Here is a 23,322-nt window from a genome sequence, read left to right as displayed (position 1 = left end):
TTTCTGGAAGCTTTGAGAAAGAACATGAAAATGCTGTGGAAGCCAAACAGGGGTCTCCAAATCTCTGAAATTGAAAATGACATGTTTCTTGTGGAGTTTGGCGACGGAAGAGATAAGAAAAGGGTAATGGAGATGAGCCCTTGGTGTTTTGAAAAGCAACTTATACTTTTGCAGGAATTTGAAGGTGAGCTGGTCCCAAAAGAGATAGTCCTAAAATGGACCCCTTTTTGGGTTCAAATATACAACCTTCCGCTAAAAAGCATGACACGCGAAACTGGGGTGGAAATCGGGGCAAAGATCGGAACAGTTATAGACATTGATGTGCCTGAAAAAGGGGTACAATGGGGAAAATGTTTAAGGGTACGAGTTCAGTTTGATGCCACTAGAAAACTGGTTAGGGGTAAAAGGGTTTCGATCGAAGGCGGAGAGAGCAGATGGGTATTTTTTAAATATGAGCGGCTGCCGAACTTCTGCTACCGGTGTGGAAAGCTGGACCATGGAGAAAAGGAATGTGCAGAAAAACAGGGGTCGGAGAATGGAGAGGATGGGGGTTGTATGCAATACGGGGCGTGGTTAAGGGGTGAGCCAGGAAGACGGGTGGGGAATGATCAGGGAAGATCGGAAGGCTCTAATAAAATGAGCTTCAAGTAGAATAGGGAGGAGTCGACGGCTGGGATGTCTGTGCAAGAAGCGGTCCGGCAAGAGGTGAGGGAGGAAGTAGGTGGAGGTCACGTGAGTGGGAGCAGGACCAGTCAAAGGTCTAGTCAGTGTTACAAGTCAGAGGAAAAGAGGGTGGCGTGTGAAGATGAGAAGTTCAATCAAGAAAATGGAAAGTCAAGCCTGCCACAAGAAAAGGGGAATGGGGGATTAGACATCAGTGGCATGAACTCTCTAACAGGCAACCTTCCCACAGCAGAAAATGAGGGAGATATGCAGTGGGAGAAAACAAAGAGTAAGGTGGAAGACAGCAAACAAAAAGAGAAGGAAAGGCATACGGATACTGGGAGTGGATTGGGCCTGGAGACAATACAGGCCATCCCATGGGCCGAAGAAGCATCTAGCCCGTTAGCAATGAGTTTTAACAAAGAAAAGGGGTGGGTTGGTGAGACTTTGGGCCCTACTAGTGGGCATTGGAAAAGGCTTGCAAGGCAAAATAATAAGCCAAGCCCAGCTAAAAGAGACAGCCCAGAAAAATTAAAAAGAGGTGGCCCGGTCCCTTTACAAGAGCTGGATCCTAATGCCCTAAATACCAAACGGAAGAAAGGTAAGACTCAGACAGAGGAAAAAATTGATGAAGACAAGCATAAGGTTGGCGGAGAGGCGGTGGCTGCTGTGCAGCACCGCCGAGCTCAATGAGCGTCTTAGCATGGAATTGTCGGGGGTTGGGGACTCCTCCGGCGGTTCGTACACTCACCGAAGAGGTGAAAGAAAAAAACCCCATTTTGGCGTTCTTGGCAGAAACAAAAGCAACAACTGAGAGGATGAAAGGTTTTCAATATAAGTTAGGTTTTACTCAAGGGATTATTGTTCCTTGTGATGGCAAAAGCGGTGGTCTTGTAATGCTGTGGAAGGAAGGCGTAGATGTCCGTTTCAAGAGTTGCTCTCACTCCCATATCGATGTGGTGGTTCACGGTGAAGGCAGTGGAGGCCCGTGGAGGACCACTGGGTTTTATGGTCACCCCGTCACAAGTATGAGGCAAAGCTCATGGCAATTGATAGAATCCCTGTATGGCCAATGCAAGATGCCGTGGTTGGTATGCGGGGATTTTAATGAAATCTTGCATCCAGATGAGAAGATGGGGTGGAAGGAAAGGGATGCGGATCAGATGAGGGAGTTTAGGGAGTCTCTTAGCAGATGCGGGTTGATTGATTTAGGCTTTGTTGGTCCGAGGTTTACATGGTGTAATGGGCGTTTTGGTGATCAGCGCACGCTGCTTCGGCTGGACAGAATGGTTGCAAATGAGGAATGGATGAAGATTTTTCCTGAAGCAAAGGTTCACAATGTATCAATGTCGGCATCGGATCATTGTTTGCTGGTCCTGTTTCTCAAAAAGAATCAGTACAGAAATAGGGGAAAGAAGCGGTTCTTTTTTGAAGCAATGTGGACAAAGGAGGAAGAGTGTAAGGAAGTCATTGAAATGGCTTGGGACCCTTATGTGGATGATGCTACCCGGCCTATTCAGGAGAGATTAGAGAGATGTCAGCGTCAACTCCAATGCTGGAACCAGAATAGCTTCGGGAATATCTACAAATATTTAAAGCAAAAGAAGGCGCGTCTTCAGCTTCTTGAGTCCCTCAACCAGCTTCATGTGACAGCAGAGGAAATTCATGCAGTCCGAAAGGAAATCAATGAACTTCATACAAAGGAGGAAATCATGTGGAACCAAAGGTCGTGGGTGTGCTGGCTGCAAAATGGAGACAAAAACACAAAATTTTTCCATGCCACAGCCAGCCAAAGGCAGAGGAAAAACAGAATTGGGGGAATGTTGGATGAAGAAGGTGTATGGAAAGAAGAACCCGAGATAGTAGAAAATATTATTCTGGACTATTTCAAGTCAATATTCAGCTCGGACCAGCCCGCAAGTTTCGATGCAAGTCTTGAGGCTATGGACAGAAGGGTAACGCCAGAGATGAACCAGGCACTTCTAAAGGAGTTCAGGGCAGAGGAGGTCTGGAGTGCGCTCAAACAAATGCATCCGACAAAAGCACCGGGCCCAGACGGTATGTCCCTTATCTTTTACCAAAAATATTGGGATATTGTTGGTCATAGTGTACAAAATTGTGTATTGCAGGCTCTTAATACTAGTATAATGCCTAGGGGTATCAATAATACTTATATTTGCATGATTCCTAAGACCAAAAACCCACAAAAGATAACTGACTACCGTCCTATCAGCCTCTGCAATGTGATTTACAAATTAATATCAAAGGTCCTTGCGAATAGATTGAAGAAAATTTTGCACAGTGTGATCAATGAAGCACAGAGCGCATTTGTTCCGGGAAGACTTATAACAGACAATGTGGTTGTGGCTTTCGAAACCATGCACTCAATTGCTAAAAGAAAAAAGGGGAAGGCTGGATCAATGGCTATCAAGTTGGATATGTCTAAAGCCTATGATCGGGTTGAGTGGGCCTATCTTGGGTCGATGATGCGGAAAATGGGGTTTGAAGAAAAATGGATATCGCTAATCATGATGTGCGTGACCACGGCGTCCTTTTCGGTTCTTATTAATGGGGAACCAAGAGGCACAATTACACCTTCGAGGGGGCTGCGTCAGGGGGATCCTATTTCCCCATATCTGTTCCTATTATGCGCCGAGGGTTTGACTGCATTTGAGGAGAAAGGAGGCCGAGGGGTTGATAAGGGGGGTGGCGGTGAGCAGGCTTGCCCCCTCAATTTCGCACCTATTCTTCGCGGATGATTGCATCATCTTTTGTAGAGCTACTAAGGAGGAATGCAGACAAGTAGCCTCGGTCCTGGATGTTTACGAAAAGGAGTCGGGACAAAAGTTGAATAGGGAAAAAACCTCGCTATTTTTCAGCAAGAACACAAGGGAAGACATCCAGAATTTTGTGAAGGATACATTCGGTGCTGAGATTGTCAAACAACATGAAAGGTACTTGGGTTTACCTCCTATGGTTGGAAGAGGAAAGAAAAAGGCATTTAATCGCATTAAAGACCAAGTGGGCAGAAAGATAGCGGGGTGGAAAGGGAGACTGTTATCTAATGCGGGGAGGGAAATCCTTATAAAGGCGGTTGCGCAGGCCACTCCAACATATACCATGAATTGCTTCAAGCTCCCGGACTCTCTTTGCGCTGAGATTGCATCTTTGGAGAGTGGTTTCTGGTGGGGAAATAAAGATAAAGCAAGAAAGATTGCTTGAGTGTCGTGGCAAAAGATGTGCAAACCAAAGACGGAGGGGGGGCTGGGTTTTAGGGACTTAAGAGCTTTCAACCTTGCCCTTCTAGCCAAGCAAGGCTGGAGAATACAACAAAACCCTAACGCTTTGATCCACAAAGTCCTTAAAGCAAAGTATTTTGCGAATTCCTCCTTCATGGAAGCTCAAGTAGGGAAAAAGCCATCCTACATATGGAGAAGTTTGGTGGCTGCTATACCGGTGATAAAGGAGCGGACCAAATGGATTGTTGGGAATGGGAGAAGCATTAAGATATGGGGGGAGAAATGGATTCCCTCATCGGACGCAGGCAGAATTATAACCCCAAGAACCTCTATGGACAGTGAGGCAAAAGTGGCAAGCCTAATTGTGCATGATCGAGCGGAGTGGGATGTTGCTTTGATACGTCACTCTTTCCTCCCTTATGATGCAGAGGCTATCCTTAGCATTCCTATTAGCCCTATGAACCCGTCGGATTCCCAGGTGTGGGCAAAGTCCCCAAACGGGATCTTCACTGTTAAGAGCGCACATCGAGTGGCTGCTAAATACCTTGATGAGCTCAAGGGTAGGGAGGAAAGTCCAGGCAGCTCGGATAATTCCAAAATGACAGAAGTGTGGAAGGTTGTTTGGAACTTAAAGTGTTCGAATAAAATAAAACATTTCATGTGGAGAGCTTGTAGAAATGTGCTCCCCACGAAACAGTGCCTGCTACACAGAAAGGTACTCACAGAGGACTATTGTGACTTTTGTGGTGAAAGTGAATCTTCTGGTCATGCTTTGTGGGGATGTGTCATTGCTAAGGAAACTTGGGCTAAAACAAATTTCAGGATTGATAAGCTAATTCACCCACCGAAGGAATTTCTTGATGTGGTCTGGTTGCTCCTGGAGTCACCTGGGGATACGAATTGGGAAGCCTTTGCTATCACGGCATGGGGTTTGTGGAATAACAGAAATGCAGTCCGGCATGGGGAAGCTTGTAAACGGGGGAAAACTATTGCAAGGGAAGCTCAGAAGTATGAACTTGAAGTGTATTCTGCCAGTCCAGTCAGCCTTATTGGAGGTTCTTCTGCTCCTAGTCTCAAGCGCTGGTGTCCTCCTCCTAAAGGAACATACAAGGTCAATACTGATGCTGCGGTATTCAACAACTGGGGCTGCTGTGGTTTCGGTGTGGTAATTAGAAATGATAAAGGGGAGCTGATGGGTGCTTTGTGTAAGAAAGTTGAGTTTCCATTGGGGCCTATTGAAGCAAAAGCAAAAGCTACGGAAGCGGGTATTTATCTAGCTTGGGACTTGGGTCTGAAAGATATAGTAGTGGAAGGAGACTCCCAACAAGTTATACAAGCTCTAAATGGTTGCATCACACCGGCCCTGTCCATTCTGAAGGTTGTTGAAGGGCTGAAACTTTTTCTGATGCGGTTCAACTCTTGGAAGGCTGTTCATTCTAGGAGAATCACCAACGAAGCAGCGCATCTACTAGCTAGGAATGCAATGAATGTGAAAGATAGTGTTATATGGGTAGAGGATACTCCTCCCCTAATTGAACACCAGATTTTGGTTGATGTAAGTTTCCTGGACTTCTGTCCAGAGTAATGAAGTTATGTTATCTGTTTCCAATCAAAAAAAAAAAAAATCCCACTACGTGCGGTATAAAGCTCATACTTACAAGTCAAAGTCAAGGTCTTTGTATGATTTTTAAAAATTTGATATAGATAATTAGATACTATTGATTATTATCACGACCTCTTCCCATCCTCGAGCTACCATAATCACTGAAGAAGTAGCTGCTCTCATAAAAAATCCATGGAGATGGTTCACTCCCATAAGACACTTTTCCAACTCTGCCTTCTCTTACCCCTCCACTTCTCTTCACTGCTGCTTCTTTCACTAGCTTACACTGTTCCTGACAAGTACTTCATCAACTGTGGAGCAAGCTTCAATTCCAGCGACGACCACGGCCGGGTCTTTGTTGCCGACAGCAATTCCCATTCTTTCTCAACTGGGAAAAGCGAAGAAGTCAGCAACAAATCAACATGGATTCCAAAACTCTATCGAACAGCAAGAGTTTACAGACAACCATGTTCTTATAGCTTTGAAATCGAGCAGAATGGTACTTACATAGTACGCCTCCATTTCTTTGCTTACCTGTCACGTGTTGCTAATCTATATGATGCACTGTTCAATGTTTCGGCTTCTGGTTTTTCACTTTTAACCAATTTCAGCATCCGAAACAGCAGTGGTTCTCCGGTGATCAAGGAATTCTTCCTCACCATCCCACAAGGAGAGTTTAAAATCCATTTCATACCTTCTCAAGACTCATCTTTGGCTTTCGTAAACGCCATAGAAGTCTTTCTTGCCAGCGAGACCCGCATCACTGATAATGTTACTCGCGTTACTTCTGCTGGAAATGTTGGTAACTACAAAGGTTTGCTCTCTCAGTCTCAGGTTCTGCATACAATCCATAGGATCAACTTTGGAGGTTCCCAAAATGAATTCGATGATGACTTGGGGAGGAATTGGGTACTAGATGATAGTTACTTAATACTCAACCGCGATTCTGCAAAGAACAGCACTCCTTATAGTCAGCTTAATTACAACTCTACACTGGCCACAAGGTATACTGCCCCAGATGGTGTTTACCAGACAGCCAAACAGTTGAAGGAAGTCAGTGGCGTCAACGCCGGGCACTTAAATTTAACTTGGCGTTTTCCCGTCAGTAAGAATACTAGACACTTTGTTCGGGTCCATTTGTGTGACATAGTATCAAAGAATATTAATTTGCTGATATTCAATCTCTATATATATAGCAACTTTGATCAGTTGATTGATCCGTATGATAGAACTGAAGACTTTGCTGTTCCCTTTTTCATCGATTATGTGGTTGATTCAGATGATTCTGGATTTACCAATTTTAGTATTAGCCCTTCAGAGAATGACTCTGGCATTCGTAATGCGTTTTTGAATGGGCTGGAGATTATGGAGTTCATGAGCAAATCAGGTCCCATACCGGTGGAATGTGAACCAGTCAAAATCAAGAAACACTCCCCTGTTATAAAGATTATTGGTTCTGTAAGTAGTGGGGCATTTGTCATTTTGATAATAGTGGTAGTGTTGCGTTTGAAATGCAAGAAGACACCGCCGGATCCAAGTTTGGGAGGGCTTCTTTATGGAGGAATAGCTTTTATCAGGTTGACTGAAGGAAGTCCTAATTTATCCCAACCTTCGAATCTGAACCTTAATTGGAGGATATCTTTAGCTGAATTACAGTATGCAACTAAGAACTTCAGTGCAAAAAATTTGATTGGTGAGGGTGGATTTGGAAAAGTGTATAAAGGAGCTCTTAGGAATGGCATGAAAGTGGCTGTGAAGCGAAGTGAAGCAGGACATGGGCAGGGTATTGAGGAATTCCATACGGAGATCATAGTGTTATCTCAAATCAGGCATCACCATCTTGTTTCTTTGATTGGGTACTGCGATGAAAGGTCTGAGATGATACTGGTTTATGAACATATGGAAAAGGGGACTCTAAGAGATCATCTCTATGATTCAAATGACAATTCTGAGAGTTCATCTTCAAGATCTGAATTATCTTGGAAGCAAAGACTTGAAATTTGTATTGGTGCTGCCAAAGGCCTACGTTACCTACACACTGGTCCAGCTGGAGGAATAATTCACCGTGATGTGAAGACCACAAACATTTTGCTTGATGAAAATTATGTGGCTAAAGTTGCTGACTTCGGCCTTTCAAAGTCAGGGCTTCCTGATCCAGAACATTTCACCATGGGCGTAAAGGGTAGCTTTGGTTATCTTGATCCAGAATACCTCACCACCCTACAATTGACAGAAAAATCTGATGTGTACTCTTTTGGAGTTGTACTTCTTGAAATTCTTTGTGCTAGACCGGCTATTAACAAGTTGCTTCCAATGGAGGAGATGTGCCTAGCTGAATGGGGGATGCTGTGGCAAAGGAAAGGTCAACTTGAGAAAATTATTGATCCGGTACTAGTTGGTAAAATTAAGCCTAATTCATTGCGAAAGTTTGGTGAAACAGCTGAGAAGTGTTTGAAGACAAATAGTGCTGACAGGCCTAAAATGCAGGAAGTGCTATATGACTTGCAATATGCATTGATGCTTCAAGAAACTGCAATGCACACAGACCCACATGAAGAAAGCACAACAAACACTATACTGGAGTTGCAGTTTCCTCTTGCTTGGCATTTGCCTTCTGACAGAATCCAAATGGAGGAAGATGATCACACACCCATTGGAGGGGATGATGATTCTGATACAAAGTCTACTGAAAGTCAAAACCCACTTAAGGATTGATGGTGCCAGATAGTCTTCACCGGTTTGAGGAACATTAGTTTTATTAAGTTTATGTGGCATCCTGTCACCATGAAACTGTAAAATGCTTTAGACTGTGCCTGTAAAAATGCTTTGGTATTGTACCCCAGATTTTTATATAATTAAGAATCTTTATTATTTGCATATCATTACAATTATTTTCATTGTTAACTTTCTCTTGTATTATTTTATTATCCTCTAATTATTTTTGACAAATTTTTCCATTCATTTATGTGTTTTTCACCTAAATTTACTATTATTACATCAACAACTTTTAGTCCCAAATTTTTTGGGTCAAAGGTTGGTCATATGTATTCGTTTCCTCTATCCTATTATATTTGAAGTCAATACACTTTATTATATTTAAATTTATTAATTTATATATATAGACACTTTTTTATAATCTATATATATATATAAAACCGAAACTTTTGAAACTCCCACAATTTTTCACGTCAGCACAATATTTAAATTAAATTTAAATATATATATATATATATATATATAAAACCGAAACTTTTGAAACTCTCACAATTTTCCACGTCAGCACAATATTTAAATTAAATTTAAATTAAATTAAATTTTCCACCTCATCACTGTTTTCCTTTTCCAATGCAAATTAGACTTCTAGCCAAATAAGGACACTCTCCCACCGCCTCTACTTTCTCCTATTTAAGAATTGCTTGCGTAGAAAACCTAAGCCCCAAAAACTTATTTTTGCCGCAACACAATTTTCTCCTTAAAACTTATTTTTCTTCAAGATTTTTTTTGAGGGCGGCTCATACTTCACAATTCACATATTCCACTTATGTATTGGACTCATCTCCTTCTTCGGTCAATGCATCAAGGTTAGGGTTATTTGATTTGTTCAATAAAAATTATAGATTTGTTGCTTTTTCTTATAAGTTTGTCAATTGTTGTTTTGTTTATTTAATTGCTGGGCCTGAATCTTTTAATTAAATCTTCAAATTTTTATTGAACAAATCAAATAATCCTAACCTTGATGCATTGACCGAAGAAGGAGAGGAGTCCAATACATAAGTGGAAAAGCTATAATCATGGATTCCCTTCTTTTTATTGTATTTCTCTATTGCGTAATTATATATATATATATATATATATAGATATATAGTTTTATTTCAATACTTTTGAAGCTTTGAATCTTCTGATTTTTTTAATTTTTTTTTTTTTGGCCTTTTGGAAGTTTTAACATCATAACTTTTGGGTTTTATTTTTTCTATTATCAAAAATTATCTAGAAGATTTTAATGAATATCCATGGATTATTCTTTTTGAGGGTAACCCATCTTTATCTTATATTTCTATTCCTAACTTTTTTTCCTATATTTTTTCTTTAATTGTCCGTGTTTATGTCTCTTTTGTTTTTCTTATTTTTTCTTTAATTGTCCGTGTTTATGTCTCTTTTTGTGTGAGTATGTGTCATCGTATCTGGGTACTTAGGCAAAATCTATAAAGACTAAAGATAAAATAAAACATACCTGGCAAAATTTGTTGAATAGTATGTTTTTAGAAAAAAATTAGGAAAATAAAACACGAACGAAGTTAATTTAGGAAAGTAGAACATTACTAACAAAATCCTCAATTTACTATTTTAGTCAATTTAGAAAGAGAAATTGAGAATTCGATAGAAGAAAGAAAAGTCTTGTGACGTACAGGTTAGACCGGAAAATAGAAGAAAAAATGAAAGAAAAACAACCATTTACTTTTTAGTTTTCAGTTTTACAAGTCTCTCTTTTTTTTTGTTTTTTTTTGTTTTGAGAAACCAGTTTTACAAGTCAAGTATGTAATAAATCTCATTTATTGACTTCATACAGAGGTCAATTTTTAGGTACTAGAAAAGTGGCCGTGATTTCTAGAAGATACAATAAAACATACCTGGCAAAATTGGCTGAATAATATGTTTTTAGAAAAAATTTAGAAAAGTAGAATACGAAGCTAATTATTTAAGTCTACTGTTTTTGGAATTTAAGTTTGTCAAATTCGAGTTTGGACTGGAACTACTCGAGTTTTAATCAGTATTAGTGCATACTACTTAAAACTTGAATTTGTCATGTTAAGATTATAAACTGAATAGTCTGTATATTGATGTGTTATACCATGTTGTGTATGCTAGAGTGAATGCGGAAGGAAAAGCATAGAATATGAATACTGAGAACACGAGGGTTACGTGGTTCAACCTTGACGGCCTACATCCACGGAGGAATCCCTAAGGGCTACATCTTTATTATATGAGAGTGTAGTACAATAACCTGTGTTACAATGAACCCTAACATGAGTATATATAGGCGACTAAACCCTAGACTACTAGTACAAGCAGGAGTGGGCTTGGGCCTATTACATTGGGCTAATATATGTCTAATATATATCTCTAACACCCTTCCTCAAACTCAAGGCAGAAGCTCGATGAAGGCTTGAGGTTGGATAAGCATTAGAAGATCACTTGGAGATGCCTTGAAGAATGCCTTTGAAGAAACCACAATGAAGAATGTGTCAATTGACCAATTTCGGAGTCTCAAATGCAAAAACGGAGCCCAAAATCAGAATCTACGCGAAAAACTAAGCAAGATAGGCCCTTTTGGAAATTTTGACTTTTGGTAAAAGGTCAACACAAAAAGTCAAAGTCAACTGGTCCAGAGTCAACAATCAACAGTCAAAGTGCTCACGGGTCAGATCCGGGTGGTCCGGGTCGGGTCGGTCCGGGTCAACGGTCAGCTAGGTGACGGAGTGCTGACGAGACGACACTGCTGACGTGGCTGATGACGTGTTGCTGACGTGGACTAGGGCTGATGTGGAGGTGCTTGCATGGCTGCTGACGTGGAGTGATGACGTCATCCAGTGACGTCAGATGACATCAGCAGTAGTTTTCCGGCATTGGCAGGAGCGTGCGATGTTCACCGGCGCGTGGTGGAGAGGCCAAAAACCCAGGTAGCGCGTCGAGGCGCGTGCAACATCGGTTGAAAGCCAAATTTCTTCCGTAGGCAGATCGGTGGTCGACATGGCCAATAGGACGGCGCGTGTGGCCAACGAATGAACTACACAATCGGAAATCGTGGCGGTGCGTGGGAAAGATCCGGAAACGCAGGCGGCGCGTGTTGGCGCGTGTGACCTCGTATGAATACCAGATTCTCAGGCCAAGTGGATCGGTGGACGACAAGGCCGTCTTGGCGGCGCGTGTGACTGAGATCCGAGCTGGGACTCGAGAATCTTCGGCGGCCCGTGTGAGAGTTCCAGGAGCCATTGGTCGCGCGTGGTGGCGCGTGCGGCTGACGTTGGAGGTTGGGTTTCTAGGTTTTGGTCACGATATGTCGTGGAGCACGAATGTCTTGTTGGTTTCATCAGGCGAAGGCTTGATGTGCACAGATCTGATACAAAGAGACACTGATTGCTTGGGTTTGAAGATCTGGACACAGCAGTGAGAGCCATAGCGGCTGCGAGATGCCGTGGAGTCTAGATCCAGCCGACAAGCATGTGACTTTTGATGGTGGTGTGCACGTGAGAATCTTCTTTGCTTGCTAGAGATGTTTGTTTGATGCCAAGAACGGAGTTTGGCTCTGATACCATGTTAAGATTATAAACTGAATAGTCTGTATATTGATGTGTTATACCATGTTGTGTATGCTAGAGTGAATGCGGAAGGAAAAGCATAGAATATGAACACTGAGAACACGAGGGTTACGTGGTTCAACCTTGACGGCCTACATCCACGGAGGAATCCCTAAGGGCTACATCTTTATTATATGAGAGTGTAGTACAATAACCTGTGTTACAATGAACCCTAACATGAGTATATATAGGCGACTAAACCCTAGACTACTAGTTACATTGGGCTAATATGAATAATATATATCTCTAACATGTCAAACTCGAGTTCTAGCCCAAATTCAGATTTGAAAAACTCGAGTTTTAAAAATAATATACTTAACTAATTAACTTTATTCATGTGCTATTCATCGAAGTGATTTTTAAAATGGTACTTGTAGGTACCAAGAATTTTTGCCTCTGACTTTAACTAAAGATGCTTTTTTTTTTTGGTAATGAATCCTGTGTTTTTCATGACTTTAGTGAGTCATATTCTTAATGATCGAAATGGTTTTGTTTGACGTGAATTTTGTTCATATTGGTTTCAAAGTTTATTTCTTGGCTTATATTATAGATTGTAATATATTTATTCATCAAACTGTTTAGTTGAGTTTGTTTTCGAAATTGTTTTCAGTGTTGGACATTTTCTTGAAGCATGTTGGTATCATATATTAAAATACTGTTAAGTTGATAATAATAATAATAATAATAATAATAATAATATAGTTTAATAAATGTCTGAAACGTATAACTGTTAACAAATGTTTTAGCTATATGATTTTATTTTACAAATTCAATTTTGGTGTTGTAGTAAAATAAACAAAGATTAAATTATATATTGTACTCAATACATTTCCCGTGCATCGCACGGGTTAGCGACTAGTAATAACAAATGTATCAAGATATTTGAGATTCAGTGTGCCTTTGGATTAGGATGGAAAATTAAAATTATTTTATTGTTCAACTTATTTTTGCTACTATTTATAAATCTCACTGCACTTTTTGATACTATTTATGGGTCTCAGTGTACTATTTCAATTAACTTTTATTGCAATAAGTTTTCAGTTTCAGTAAAATAAAGAGTATCCAAACACACCCAATTAATTTTTATATTAATTTTCTAAGTTTTTAATATTCAAATTATTATGCTTTAGAACAAATTCAAAATTAAAATTCATCTAGGAATAAAAATATAAGCTTTTTTTTTTTTTTTTTTTTTACTGGGGGCTTTAGGCCAAGGCCTAAGTGGCCTAGGCATTAAACTGTTTGTAAACAATATATTCATAAATAACAATAAATTGAAATTTTGTATTTTTATTTATTTATTTTTTTGATCGGAAATTTATTTTTCATTTAATATTTGATGACAAAATGAAATGCAAAAGGGAAAAAAAATGCGTTAAGATTTGGGGTAAAATTATAAATTTGCCTTCCGTCCATATTTTTCTCATCCTTCTCTCTATTTTAGAGAAATTAAAGTCTGTGGGTCCAAGCAAAAAATAGTGTTCCACCCACTTTCTTTGATCAGTAAGATCAATAAGTATAGAGAGATTCTTACTTTTCACACACAACTTGTCACGAGTGATGTAGAATAAAAGTAGTATCAACGACATTGATGGGCCCAGATAGAAGCGATCTCATCTCGCTCCAATTCATGAAAATTCAATTCCAACTTTGCCTTCTCTTACCTCTCCAGCTCTTTTTACTTCTGCTGCACTCTTCAGCTTACACTGTCTTTGTTGTCGATAGCACTATCCCTTCTTTCTCAACTAGGAAAAGCGGACAAGTCAGCAACTCATCAACATGGATTCCACTTCTCTATCAACCAACAAGAGTTTTATCTTCCTTTCCCTATTTTCTTTCTTTTCTTTTTTGCCCCAAGATCTTTCTTTCCTCTTTCTTTTACCTTCTACCAAATGGATGCGAAAGAGAGACACGTGACTTTAGTCTTTATTAGTCAAATATTGCCCGTGATAAGATAAGAAGGTTGGGTTTGGGATCAGAATCTTTTTTTTTTTTAATATATAATTTATTTTATTTTTGTTATTATTTATCTTATTTTTACTATAATTCATATAATTCATAAGTATCATTCTAATTTTTGGTACTATTTTAGTTAGCTTTTAATTTTATTTACAATATTTTTAGTAATTTTTTTTTAATTTTAATTAAATAAGCTGTTTCAAACGTACTCGAAGTTTGTATGTTTTATTTTGAGTCTAATATAAGTGTGTTGCAGTATGACTGACCTTTTCTTAGAAAAGAAGAAGTATGATGCCAAGGAGACTATACAGTTTAATACATAACTCTTATAAATGGATGTGCAATTTTTAAAAACAAAAAAAATTAATTAAGAAATTTATTTATTATATTGTTGATGTGGTAAGAAATTTGTTTTGGCTGAGTTAAAAAAAAATTTAGGTATAGGAGTTCAAATTTTTTTTTTTTAGGAGGATCAAAAAAAAAAAATTATATATATAAATTTCTTTTGGCCCAGCTCAGGGGGTTCATTTGAACCCCCTAGACCGTGCCTAGAGCCGCCCATGATGTGGTATAAATGATATTCATTATCAGTTTCTAATAAAATTAGTAAACTTATAAGGCATTTTATGTTTTCCATATAAGAAACCTCTTTTATACCCAATTATTGAATATGTATAAAAGCCTATAAGGTTAGGCCTGTGAAAAAGTATGTGGTGCCCAAGTATTTATAAAATTAGTCCAAACTCATGTGATGCAAGGAAAAATAAATTTACATAAAGGTATTGTAGGGATGTTAGGCCCAGGAGTTCATTATTTGTTTATATATTGGGCCCGTGGCCCAAGCCGAGGACGAGAGGTTGTCCAAGGAGGATAAATTTTTGTCAAAAGAGATCATGTTAGTAAGTGAAGAAGTTAGTTTTGGTCATAATGGCTTAAGAGGGTGGGTTGAGGATAAATGCATCCTCAGCTAGCCAAAGCCGAGGTTCGAATAGGTGGGTTGCTGTCTAAGGGGATGTTCCAGGAAGTTCTGCTAGCACGAATAAGCATTATAGAAACAAAGTATAGAGATGAGTCTTAAAATATCTAAGGAGAAAGCTACTATCATCGCATTAATTACTCTGCAGCTAACTCTCTAGCCGCATTAATGTGGAGGTGATGCCTGAACAGTAGTTATCAACCTTACAGCTACTACACAGAGACTTATGAAAAGGGCCAATAGGACAAATATCAACACCAGCTATCTGACATGAACGTGGAGGGCAAAGGTGAAGGGAAAAGAGATTATAAAAGAGAAAAGATGCAAGGAGAGAAAGGGATCGAGAAATAAAGAGAAAAATACTATAGCAATCAGAAACCAAACTTGTAATCAAACTTAGGAACAAGATATAAGAGCAGTCTCCTCAAACTTTACCGAGGACAATTTTCTTCAGCTTACACTTGTTTATCTTCACTTTTTTGTCATTAAGACCTACCTTATTTGTTGTTTGATTAACTAAAGCCCAATTCTTCCAACTCACTCTCTACAAATTCATTATTTTAGGTTTTTTGGGCCTAAGTTCATCCATTCTTTGGGTTAGGAACTCAAATCTGGTCCTTACAGGTATAACTTGATTATACTTATCTCAAACTACTTTGATTTAATAGGTTTTGATCTTCACTATTTTCATCAACAATTGATAAAGCATTACTCCTCTTTATTATTTTTTCAAAGTGCCAATCTAATCTAAATATTTTTTAATTATTTCAAAGTTCAGCAATGAAGCCTTCATGAGATCTAATAGAATCATTTTGAATACATGAAATAGTTAAAAATTCAAGAAAGGCATCTTCATGAGCTTCAAAAAATTCATGTTAATTAGTGTATTTTTGTAACTAAGCTTTGACAGTTACACAAAAGATAGTGACACAATTTCTATCAGAACAAACTTAACCAAAAATAATAATAATAAACTATTCAAAATGGTATTCCTCATGAAAGTAGACGTACCAAGTTCTAAATAAAAGCTAAACTATGTAATATTTATCAATTGGGCTTTAAGTTGGACTTCCACCACATGCAAGTAATGCCTGATATCATGCTCTCTTCTACCTGATTAGATAATGATTGACATATATGCGAGAAGGAAAATAAGTACTCGAACAAAGAGGCAAATGGGCAGCTTAGTCTTAGGGTGCCATGGTGGAATATAGATGGAATAGTGCGCCTTCTTGGCAACATAGATCTGAAATTGCAGAGTTGGTATTCTCAAGAGAGAGAATTATATAACAACCGAATCAAGAAATAATCAATTGACAAAAAACTCCAAATTTGAAACTACACACAGAACCAAAAACGACTAATTATGCACATAACAAAAATTGTAAATAAGCCTCCACTGTCCATTCCAGTGTATGTTGCAGATCATTTACCTCACTTTGCATTTAATTAATCTTTTTGCAATTTCTGTTTTGTTTGAGAAAGGACCATAGATAAGAAACTTTGTAAGGTGCTTACATTGAGGAATCTAATACTAAAACAGAACACTGTTGAAAAATATCTATCTAAGAAATAATATACCCCCCCCCCCCCCAAAAAAAAAAACCCTCAAAAGATTAAAAACTAAGCATCAACTTAAAGTTTAAAAAAGAAAAAAAAGAACTTAAAGTTTAAAAAAGAAAAAAAAGGATACCATCTGAAAAATTAATAGCTCACTTCCTGATTTTTGAGAAAATTTGTCTTAAGGCACATGGTTTCCTTTAAATTTAAAACAACAATATGAATCTTGCTTTGATAACAACATATGTCTATGTCCATAAGGGAAAGACATTAGCTCTCCAGATGCTACACTTGAATTTCCCCATTTGAGATTTAGATGTTCCAATACTGATAATATCTTCTTCCAGGTAATAAGAGTGAGCTATAGGTGAGGATTATACTACACTCATAAGATTTTTTCTTTTTTCCTTTTTCTTTTTTAATCTCACCATTTCCAAGCCTCTCCAAGTGCCCTCATCAATTGGAAAAAACTGGAGCTTGAGGTTCATAGAAGTGAGTATCTTTTTATCAACAAATAGAATTTGCAAAATGGTAGGCAAAATGTTCCAACAGGATTAAAATCCTTTTGGCCTAGAAATTTTTTTTTGATAAGTCTTTTGGCCTAGAAATTAGATTGGGAACAAATCATACTGTCAAAACCTTCAGGTGTCTAGAGCTTAAATCCTTTCAGGAATATGGAAAGAACAATTAGGTACCCACCTGGAGCATCTGGGTCACGTTCAACCTATTTATCTGTAGCTCCCTGCTCCAAATGCTCAGCAGCATCTGCAAAGGAAAAAATCCCAAAAATTGCAGGTTTTTCCCATTTCTTATATGCAGCTAATAAGGTGACACCTGCTAATCATCCATTATAATGGCCTTTGTGAAATATTAACTCTGTGATGTTGCAGACAGCAAGATAAAAAATGGTTGGTCATTGTGGGGCTTTTGTCAATCACAGCAACATGGTGGTAAGTATGTATTATCATCACCCAAGGAAACACCTTCATTACCAAACCAAATAATAAAAGAAAAGGCAAAACAATTTTAAACTAAATAAGCATGTCACATGAATGAAATTATATGCAGCCAACTGCAGCAATAATAGTAGACCAATTTGCGCACAGGAAAATAAGTAATTAACGTACACCTTCAAAAGAAAAACTAATTAACATACTGAGAAAAATAAGTTTTTGTTGAAAATTTTTCTGCAGATAATTTTCCCCTGAAACACATTGAAGCTCATTTAGCAAACAAATGTTCTTGGGAAAGCTTGCAAGATGTAGTTGTAATGGAAGGAGTAGTCCACTTTACCACTGCAGAAAAGCCAGAGGAAATCAATCTAATCTGAGATAGAGGCACACAATCGTAATCTAAGGGATCCTTACATGAAGTTACAATTGGGAAGCTATGACCAAAAAAATAAACGGCAACAAATTTTTTTTAGGAGACTGATATACTTAACAAAAAAAAAAAAAAAAAAAAAAAAAAAAAAAAAAAAAAACCTTAAGTGTAAGGAATAACTATTACTATCTATAAGTTTGGTTGTTGCATATGGAAAGCTTGTAAAAGACGATGTATAAGGAAACTTTATATTTTTGAAAATATATTAATTTTAAAACCTATTATATGTACTAAGAAATAGCTATTACATCCATTTTAAAGATGAATAGCTATTCTTCAATTTAAAGAATAGTTATTTCAATATAATAACTAATCCATGTAATAAAGATGCAACCAAATGACCGAATTGCTATTACACATGAATAATTATTCCATTATAGGAGTTATTACAACATACCAAACATACCCTTAAGAAATGATATGATATTAGCCAATATGATACCATAGTGGACATTGTCAACATAGCTAAATTCAGCAATTCTACAAATATTGGAGTGGGGAGAATTATGTCAAATGAATCTTCGTCTCAAATACAAGACAAAGATTTTTCTAGTTCCCAGTTCTATTCTTCCCATCTCAAAAATTGAGACCCATAAAAAGAAAAGGTAAAAATCTCATTTAGCTCTGCATAACATAATATGTAAATTCTACAAATAACATACTAAATCCATAGTTAGTACATTCTTTTGGAGCTAAAAAACAACATAAAAAAGAAGAATTGAGAAAGAAATCTAACAAAACAGAATATGTACAAATGGGGAGAGAAAATATATTAATTTTAAAACCTATTATATGTACTAAGGAATAGCTATTACATCCATTTTAAAGATGAATAGCTATTCTTCAATTTAAAGAATAGTTATTTCAATATAATAACTAATCCATGTAATAAAGATGCAACCAAATGACCGAATTGCTATTACACATGAATAATTATTCCATTACAGGAGTTATTACAACATACCAAACATACCCTTAAGAAATGATATGATATTAGCCAATATGATACCATAGTGGACATTGTCAACATAGCTAAATTCAGCAATTCTACAAATATTGGAGTGGGGAGAATTATGTCAAATGAATCTTCGTCTCAAATACAAGACAAAGATTTTTCTAGTTCCCAGTTCTATTCTTCCCATCTCAAAAATTGAGACCCATAAAAAGAAAAGGTAAAAATCTCATTTAGCTCTGCATAACATAATATGTAAATTCTACAAATAACATACTAAATCCATAGTTAGTACATTCTTTTGGAGCTAAAAAACAACATAAAAAAGAAGAATTGAGAAAGAAATCTAACAAAACAGAATATGTACAAATGGGGAGAGAAAATATGGAACCTTTATGAATTTTTTATCATATGGGGAGAGAATATTTTTCATCATAAATCTAGCCTAATAGATTAGCTTTGAAACTAACTAGATAAAATGGTTTAGATTGTGAAATAATATAAAATAACCTGTCTTTAGGTCTGTAACAGGAATAGCCTATTGGAATTCTTGGTTACCTGTTAGGATACTAGCCGTATCAGCTGTATGTACTGAAGCTACCATGTGTTGTATTGTATGCTAGTATTGTTAGCACAGTAATACAGTTAGTTAGTTACAGTAATGCAGCAAGTCAGTTAAGCTGAAATAGAGTTAGTTAGTTAGTTAGCTTTTGGATGGGAATTGGTTAAGCAGAGATTGCATTGTATATAAGCTGCTAAGATGATCAATTAGAGGTTATCCAGAGAATTAACCCAAGTTTGTGCATATCTTCTTCTTTCTTTGCTTAGGAGGTTGCTTACCCTTGAAGCAACCGTGATTTTCTTCCTTAATCCTCATTCCTTCCTTCTCTAATCTCTGAACCACCAAGAACTTAACATTACCCTTCTACCAAAGAACCAATCACCAACTGCTCCTATAATGTTCTAGCAGACTAGCACAGATAAATGTAGATTCTACTAACAATGCAAATAGCAGAAATTGGTCTATGACACAGTCCTCAAATTTCTTGCATAAAGCAATCACATACTGTGTTCACTTTAGCATTGTTAATAATCTAAATTGAACAAAGCATGATAACATAGCATCAAGTCAGAAGCAAAAAGCATGACAAAATTTAGATTTATAAGTCAATAAGGCTGAGTTTATAGTTGTTTTTTTTTTTTATGCAATCATGGTTCAGATTATTGTATGATCAGGTTAATGGATTCAGATTATTTAGTTTTGAAACTAAATAAGCAACAAAACGTTTACTTAGAAATTCACGCACCCAAGACCTGATGATAGAGTTTTGGTGATGGGAACTTTGGTTCAGGCATTTGTTCAAACAGTTTGAGGAGGACTACCACAAGCCCAGACGCAACTGCTCCAATCATCCTTGACCAACGGCACTTTAAGAAACAGAATCCACCGATAAGCCCTTGAGAAAGAGGGAAGTCTGATGTGGCACAGCAGGAGGCAAGAACATATGAAAGACATAAAAGTGAGAGAGTCGGGCAAATCTCCCATTCGGTTCTGTTATACCTTCTACATTTGCTGGGAAACACCTCTCTCAGGTTGGAGTAAGTTGAATACGGATATTTTGGTCTCTCCCAACTCCGCCTACGCAGGAGGTGGTGGGTTCATTCGTGATTCCAATGACAATTGGGTTCGGGTCTTTTCTCGTGCAATTGAGACTTCTTTCATCCTTTTGGCAGAACTTTATGCTCTAAGAAATGGCTTATTTATGGCAAAATTTCATAGGATTGAAAAGCTCATTGTCAATGTGAATGCAGGGGATATAATATCACTTGTTTCTAGTTCAAATTCTATAAATAGACTAACCCTGCCTCTTGTGGCCGCAGGGCCATTCTTCAAGTTTTCCATTAGGTGAAAATCGAGCATTACTTCAGAGAGGCTAACAGAGCTACAGATTCTCTTGCTAAATACGGTTGTTCTCAAGCAGAACCTTTTATTGTATTTTCTCAGCCTCCTTTTGTTGGAATTTTTTTTCTAAATAATATTAAATATCAAAAAATTTAATTAGTTGTCGCGTTTCAAAACAATGTTGAAAACTAGCATCTCGAGTGTCTAAAACTCGAGTTCCAAGATAAAACTCGAGTTTTTAAGTCTCGATTTGTAAGCAGCTGGGTTTGATGTGGAATAAAAATCCACGTGGAACTCGAGTTTTTAAGACTCGAGTTCCACCATTTTACCAAAACACAGGAATATCACCGGTAAAGAGATTACCTTGGAAGTACAGGTTGTGCAAGCAGCGAGATCAGAACGAAGCAAACTAGTGAGAGCGTTGAGATGAAGACTGAGAGTGAGGTTTCCGAAAATTCCATTGGGAAGTTGGCCTGAGAGAGCCACACCAGGAACTGTGACTCGGTTTTGCTCACAATGGTGGGTGACTCTTCATTCTTCTTCGATGCTGTAGATCATCCACCAGATCTTCGGAGCTCCAGATCATTTCAGATCGTCCTCTGTTCTTCGGAGCTCCAAATTGTTTTAGATCTTATTCTCCAGATCGTGTCTTCTTCTTCCTGCGGATCCGTTTCCTCTGTTCTTCAGATAAATCTCGAGTCTAAGAAACTCGAGTTCCACGTGGCTAAATTCCTCCATCTCAGCTCTAGAACTCGAGTCTCTGAGGGTCGATTTTGTCATCGAACTCGAGTTTCAAAGACTCGAGATGCTAGTTTCCTACATCATTTCCAAACCTTGCTAACTAATGATATTCTATCCCCTCCCTCCGTTAGTCTGCAAATTCCCTCCCTTTTGTTGTTATAAAAGCTTTGCTTTTGGACTGTATTTTAGTTCCTATTTCCCGAAAAAGAAAAAAAAATGTCGAAAACTACGGTTGAGATTGAGAATTGAAAAAAAATATTTTTCAATTTCAACTTGAATAAAAAAAAAAAAAAAGTGAGAAAAAGTTAAAAAGTGAGAGTAGAAAAAAAAATTTGTGAAAGGGAAAGGGGTAAATGCACGTATTGCACCAAATCCTAATTCATTTTTAATGAGTTCTTTCAGTATGACAAATGAATTTACAACTCTTACTACAATTCTTTTACGTGATAGAATGTGATTGGTTAACTTTTACTTTCATACCCACCAATTTTTCTCCATCATTTATAGTTTGACATGTGGAGAGCTGTAGCAAAAGTTGTTCATATGTTTGTGGTACTAAATTTTTTTGGTTTTTAATTATGTATTGAATAATAAGAAATAATTATAAATTTTATTTGTTTAGCTAAAAAGAAGCATGAAAGGAAATAAATTATAGATAAATTTTGGCTCTAAACCAATAAGAAGAAGATGACATTAGTTTTTCTTATATACAATACACATGACTCACTTAACCCAACTAACCAAGTAAGTTATGTACATTTTTCACAAATAACCAGACACATGTTATCTTTCAATTGTTGGTTGGATCCTAGAGCTTCAAACATGTTTGAAGCCAAACCTTTTACATTAATTCTAATTTTTATTAATTTTCTATTATTAATTTATCATATAAGTATTTTATTTTTTTGGCTTTCATTATTTCTATTTTATTTTTTTGAACTTTGAAGTTAATAACAATAACAGAAATCTTACAACAATGTATTTCAACATATAAATTTCAAGAAATATGCTTCAAATTCATTATGGACTTGTTGTAATATATGTGCAGTATGTTTCGTTTTATTTATTTTTTTGAAATCTAACTTATAAGATTGCAACGATATATTTAGACCAATAGAAAAGTAAGGGCACGTTTGGTACAATGTAATGATTATTACATGTGAATAGGAATAAGTATTACAAAGAATGCATTAAATTGGAATGTAGTAAATATTACTATTCATTAGTTTGGTGACCATTTAGGAATAGAATTCTGAATACGCATCCACAATTTAGTAAAGTATAAAAAAAATGTGTAATTAAATCATTTTTAAGTCAAATTTCCTAAAATACACTTATTTTAGAGTGTTCAAAATAAAGCTAATAATTAACAAGAAGGAAAATTTATTTTCTTTCCTTTTAAAGATGTAGCAACTAATGGCTTTCTAGGAAATTTTTTTAAAAAGTTATTACATAAGGTGAAAGAATAGATATTCAGTACTTTTGATAAGGAATAGTTATTTCTCATTTTGAAGAATAGCTATTCATAAGGAATTTCTATTCATTGTAATAAAAACATAACCAAACAACCGAATAGTTATGCCATAGGATTATCTATTACATTACAGTGTTTATTACAGTTTACCAAACGTGTCCTAAATGGAAATATGGAATATCATAAATAGTAGTAAGGTGAAAATATTTTTCACCTAATATTTGACAAAATGATGAAAAAGAAAGAAAAAAAAAAAGTGATTAGGGGTAAAAAGGTAAATTTTCCTTCCCTACATATATTCTCTCCATTTTAGTGCTAAAAATTTGTAGACTTTGATAAAAAAAAAAAAAAAAAAAAAAAAAAACACACTCCCACCCTGGTGTCAATTGATATCTACTTATAAAAATTAAAAAAAAAAAAAAAGAGTAAAAATGCCCATTTACCTATTATTTTCCTTCCTTCATTTCTATTTTTCCTAAAATCACCTCAACCCAATAAAGTCAAGTTACTTTT

At 36.9% G+C, this 23,322-nt stretch overlaps 1 protein-coding gene and 1 long non-coding RNA gene across 2 annotated transcripts; one reads left to right on the top strand and one right to left on the bottom strand.

Moving 5' to 3' along the window:
• The first annotated feature begins 5,612 nt into the window (after positions 1–5,612).
• On the top strand, positions 5,613–8,462 carry LOC126732838 (probable receptor-like protein kinase At5g24010). Its single transcript, XM_050435876.1, has one exon. It carries the CDS (start codon positions 5,698–5,700, stop codon positions 8,218–8,220), a length of 2,523 nt encoding a protein of 840 aa, XP_050291833.1. The 5' UTR covers positions 5,613–5,697; the 3' UTR covers positions 8,221–8,462.
• A 7,242-nt stretch (positions 8,463–15,704) lies between these two features.
• On the bottom strand, positions 15,705–20,678 carry LOC126732843 (uncharacterized). Its single transcript, XR_007659568.1, has 3 exons — positions 19,999–20,678; positions 17,056–17,121; positions 15,705–16,042 (listed from the first exon to the last, which is right to left on the bottom strand). It is a non-coding gene; the product is annotated as an uncharacterized LOC126732843 (long non-coding RNA).
• Between the last annotated feature and the right edge of the window lie 2,644 nt (positions 20,679–23,322).

The sequence above is a fragment of the Quercus robur genome, chromosome 6, assembly GCF_932294415.1.
Source record: "Quercus robur chromosome 6, dhQueRobu3.1, whole genome shotgun sequence".
Taxonomy (NCBI): Eukaryota; Viridiplantae; Streptophyta; class Magnoliopsida; order Fagales; family Fagaceae; genus Quercus; species Quercus robur.
This window is presented reverse-complemented; position numbering and strand designations above follow the sequence as displayed.